Genomic DNA, 4517 nt, shown 5'->3' on the forward strand with positions numbered 1-4517 from the left:
CTAAGAAAATATAGATAACTTTATTATTTCTAAATTGTGATTTGCTCTCTAAAATCTTAATTATTATTATTTATTTTACTTAACAACTAATTATTGAATTTTTAAAATTTTAAAAATAAATTTCAACTTTTTTATTTGGATGGTAGTCTGCAGTTTTATTTTCAAATTTTTTATTTTAAAAACTATATTTAAATAATGCTACACACTTCACAATAATTTTGGAATGCGTCAAAAGACAGGTTTTTATTTTTTATTTATTAATTTCAACGTTCATTTCTTCCATCGCCCCTTCGGCCTTCACTGTCGTCTGTCGCCCGTAAGCCTCTTACCTTCTGTCGACAGTTCTGCGTCGTCATACGGAATTCTTCTTGACCTACGACAGGGCGAGATTGCCAGTTGATCGATTTCTTCTTCTCCTTTTTCTCCAGAACCAGGTATCTCGAAGCCCTAATTTTCTGAGCATCTCTCTTTCGCTGCCTTATTAATCTCAAAATCATGGTGTTCGTCTGTTTATTCAACAACAAAACCCTAGCTCTTGATCTAAACCCCAAGACCACAACCCTAAAAACCCTAAAACTCGCAATCCAAGACCGTACTGGAGTACCCTTGTCCGTCCAGCGTCTCTTCCTCTGTGCACAGCGGCTACTCCCCCAAAATGACGATTTCATTTCCATCGCCAATCTGGGTGTTACCCAAAGTTCAACCCTAACCCTCCACATCCCTCTCTCTGGGGGCTCACAGGCGCCGGGGGTCCCCAAAAGCCGGCTTGAATTTTTGAACACTAAGCCCCCACCCAATTACGTTGCTGGGCTTGGGCGTGGCGCCACTGGTTTCACCACCAGGTCTGATATCGGTCCTGCAAGGGCTGCGCCGGACCTTCCTGATCGGTCTGCTACTACAATTGGCGGGGCGGCGCCGGCTGGTGTTGGCCGTGGTCGGGGTAAGGGCGTCAGTGAGGAAGAGGATGAAGACGATGGGGATGATAAAGGGTATGATGAGAACCAGAAGTTTGATGAGTTTGAAGGGAATGATGTTGGTTTGTTTGCATCGATGGAGTATGATGAGGATGATAAGGAGGCAGATGCAGTGTGGGAGGAGATTGATAAGAAGATGGATTCAAGGAGGAAGGACCGTAGGGAGGCAAGGTTGAAGGAAGAGATTGAGAAGTATCGTGCATCAAACCCAAAGATTACAGAGCAGTTTGCAGATTTGAAAAGGAAGTTGTATGCATTGTCGGCTCATGAATGGGATAGCATTCCAGAAATTGGGGATTATTCATTACGGAATAAGAAGAAGAGGTTTGAGAGTTTTGTGCCTGTACCAGACACGCTTTTAGAGAAGGCTAGACAGGAACAAGAGCATGTTACGGCGCTGGATCCAAAGAGTAGGGCTGCAGGTGGGACAGAGACTCCATGGGCTCAAACCCCAGTTACAGATTTGACTGCCGTGGGTGAGGGCCGAGGAACGGTTTTGTCGTTGAAATTGGATAGACTTTCTGACTCGGTTTCAGGTTTAACTGTTGTTGATCCAAAGGGGTATCTTACTGATCTTAAGAGTATGAAAATTACAAGTGATGCAGAGATTTCAGATATTAAGAAGGCTAGGTTGTTGCTTAAATCTGTTACCCAGACAAACCCAAAACACCCACCTGGTTGGATAGCTGCTGCAAGGTTGGAGGAGGTTGCCGGTAAGATTCAGGCAGCCAGGCAATTGATACAGAAAGGTTGCGAGGAGTGTCCAAAGAACGAGGATGTGTGGTTGGAGGCATGTCGGTTGGCTAGTCCTGATGAAGCCAAGGCTGTGATTGCTAAGGGAGTGAAGGCAATTCCCAACTCGGTGAAGTTGTGGATGCAAGCTGCGAAGCTAGAACAGGATGATGTGAATAAGAGCAGGGTCCTGAGGAAAGGGCTTGAACATATACCTGATTCTGTGAGGCTGTGGAAGGCTGTTGTTGAGCTTGCAAATGAGGAGGATGCTCGGTTGTTGCTTCAGAGGGCTGTTGAATGCTGTCCGCTGCATGTAGAGTTGTGGCTTGCTCTTGCAAGGTTGGAAACTTATGATAGTGCTAAGAAGGTCCTTAACAAGGCCAGGGAGAAGCTTTCTAAGGAGCCTGCTATCTGGATTACTGCTGCAAAATTGGAAGAAGCTAATGGGAATACTGCTGCAGTTGGGAAGATAATAGAGAGAGGTATTAGGGCCCTGCAGAGAGAAGGGTTGGTGATTGATAGAGAAGCTTGGATGAAGGAGGCTGAGGCTGCTGAACGAGCTGGGTCTGTTGCAACTTGCCAGGCTATAATTCGTAACACCATTGGTATTGGGGTGGAGGAGGAAGATAGGAAGAGGACATGGGTTGCTGATGCGGAGGAGTGTAAGAAAAGGGGATCCATTGAGACAGCCAGAGCAATCTATGCACATGCACTAACAGTTTTCTTGACCAAGAAAAGTATATGGATCAAAGCAGCGCAGCTTGAGAAGAGTCACGGGACAAGGGAGTCTCTTGATGCTCTCCTTCGTAAAGCAGTCACTTATCGGCCACAGGCTGAAGTGCTATGGTTGATGGGTGCCAAAGAGAAGTGGCTTGCTGGAGATGTGCCTGCTGCTCGAAGAATTCTTCAAGAAGCTTATGCTTCAATTCCAAACTCTGAAGAGATTTGGCTTGCAGCATTCAAGCTTGAGTTTGAGAATCATGAACCTGAGAGGGCAAGAATGCTACTTGCTAAGGCCCGAGAAAGGGGCGGCACGGAAAGAGTATGGATGAAATCAGCCATTGTTGAGAGAGAATTGTGTAACACTGAGGAGGAAAGGAGGTTGCTTGTTGAAGGGCTGAAGCAGTTCCCTTCATTCTTCAAATTGTGGTTGATGCTTGGGCAGCTGGAGGAACGACTTCATCAGTTGGAGCAAGCCAAGGAAGCCTATGAGACAGGCCTAAAACATTGTCCTAACTGTATTCCCTTGTGGCTTTCACTTGCCAACCTTGAAGAGAAGATGAATGGACTGAGTAAGGCTCGAGCAGTTCTCACTATGGCTAGGAAGAAGAATCCTCAGAATCCTGAACTCTGGCTTGCTGCAGTTAGAGCTGAATCAAGGCATGGAAACAAGAAAGAAGCTGATATACTGATGGCGAAGGCATTGCAGGAGTGCCAGACTAGCGGTATTTTATGGGCAGCTTCAATTGAGATGGTTCCCCGTCCTCAACGTAAAACCAAGAGCATGGATGCTCTCAAAAAATGTGATCATGATCCACATGTTATTGCTGCTGTGGCGAAGTTATTCTGGAATGACAGAAAGGTGGACAAGGCCAGGTCTTGGCTCAACAGGGCTGTCACTCTTGCTCCTGATGTTGGGGATTTCTGGGCTTTATATTACAAATTTGAACTTCAGCATGGAACTGAGGACAGCCAGAAGGATGTACTGAAGAGATGCATTAGTGCAGAACCAAAACATGGTGAGAAATGGCAAGCTATTTCCAAGGCTGTGGAAAACTCCCACCAGCCAATTGAATCCATTTTGAAGAAAGTAGTGGTTGCACTGGGGAAGGACGAGAATGCTGCTGAAGACAAACACTAGTTCCTGGAAAGCTTAAGAATTTTGTAAGGCAGAATATATACTATGTATTGCCCTGAATTCTGTAGAATGGCAGAAAAGCCTTCATAGACATATTGTTTGACTTGCTATACTGTAAACATTGATTTGTCTCTGGCATTGACAGCAGATTAGTTCTCTCTGGATCTGCATTTTCCCAGTTCATTGTTTTTTTATTTTTTTATTTTTTTTTGGGATGGGGGGCGAGGCAGGGTTACCAGTCGCCCGCCAAGCCCCCAAAAATGTCTTATATGCATTCTTATTTGGTTATGGTTATGGTTTACCTCACTTTGGTTATTCTTGGATGCAGGATCGCTTGTTGTTAGACAATAAACAGAAGATATTGAATAATTACATTTCTATTAGAACTTAAAAACTTAGAAGCTGTTAAGGCTGTATGTGTGCATGAAGCTAGAGTCTGTAACTTTCAATTATAATATGGGTGATTTTTTTAGTTATTTGAAGGTCGTGTTATCTTTAGATGTTGAGATTTTGTTTCGATGCTGCCTAAGTTAATGGTATTTAATTGTGATCTTTTGGGAGGATTTTATGCATTTTTCCATATAGAGCCGATGGTTGAGATTAGTATTACTTGCATTTGTAGATTGAGTGGGTGGATTCAGTCAATTGAATTGAACTCTTTTATATGTAGGAGCCTATGTGTTTATGTCCCTGAATGCATATACCATTACTTACTAAAAAATGGTCCTATTCATTCAAGGAACCAATTATCTCCTGTCATGTTGAAATTTTAGCTCAATTGAATTGACCTGATCCCCCCCCCCCTCTTATTTTTTTTAAAATAAATTTACTCCCTTGTTTTTCAGTACACATTACCAGTTTTTTGCACAAGAATTGCTATTGGATTACTAAAAAAAATTAGTTCTTTGGTTTGTGAAGCTTTTGTAATTTCAAGTTTCCTGATTTTGATATGC

At 43.3% G+C, this 4517-nt stretch overlaps 1 protein-coding gene across 1 annotated transcript; it reads left to right on the top strand.

Moving 5' to 3' along the window:
* Nucleotides 1-221: 221 nt before the first annotated feature.
* LOC131147785 (protein STABILIZED1) lies at nucleotides 222-3742 on the top strand. The gene has a single exon (XM_058097356.1). It carries the CDS (start codon nucleotides 496-498, stop codon nucleotides 3565-3567), a length of 3072 nt encoding a protein of 1023 aa, XP_057953339.1. The 5' UTR covers nucleotides 222-495; the 3' UTR covers nucleotides 3568-3742.
* Nucleotides 3743-4517: the final 775 nt, after the last annotated feature.

This window comes from Malania oleifera, chromosome 2 (assembly GCF_029873635.1).
Source record: "Malania oleifera isolate guangnan ecotype guangnan chromosome 2, ASM2987363v1, whole genome shotgun sequence".
Lineage (NCBI taxonomy): Eukaryota > Viridiplantae > Streptophyta > Magnoliopsida > Santalales > Ximeniaceae > Malania > Malania oleifera.

What these genes read in the sequence shown, in the direction of transcription:
- LOC131147785 (XM_058097356.1), top strand. Translation starts at nt 496, where the DNA reads ATGGTGTTCGTCTGTTTATTCAACAACAAAACCCTAGCTCTTGATCTA.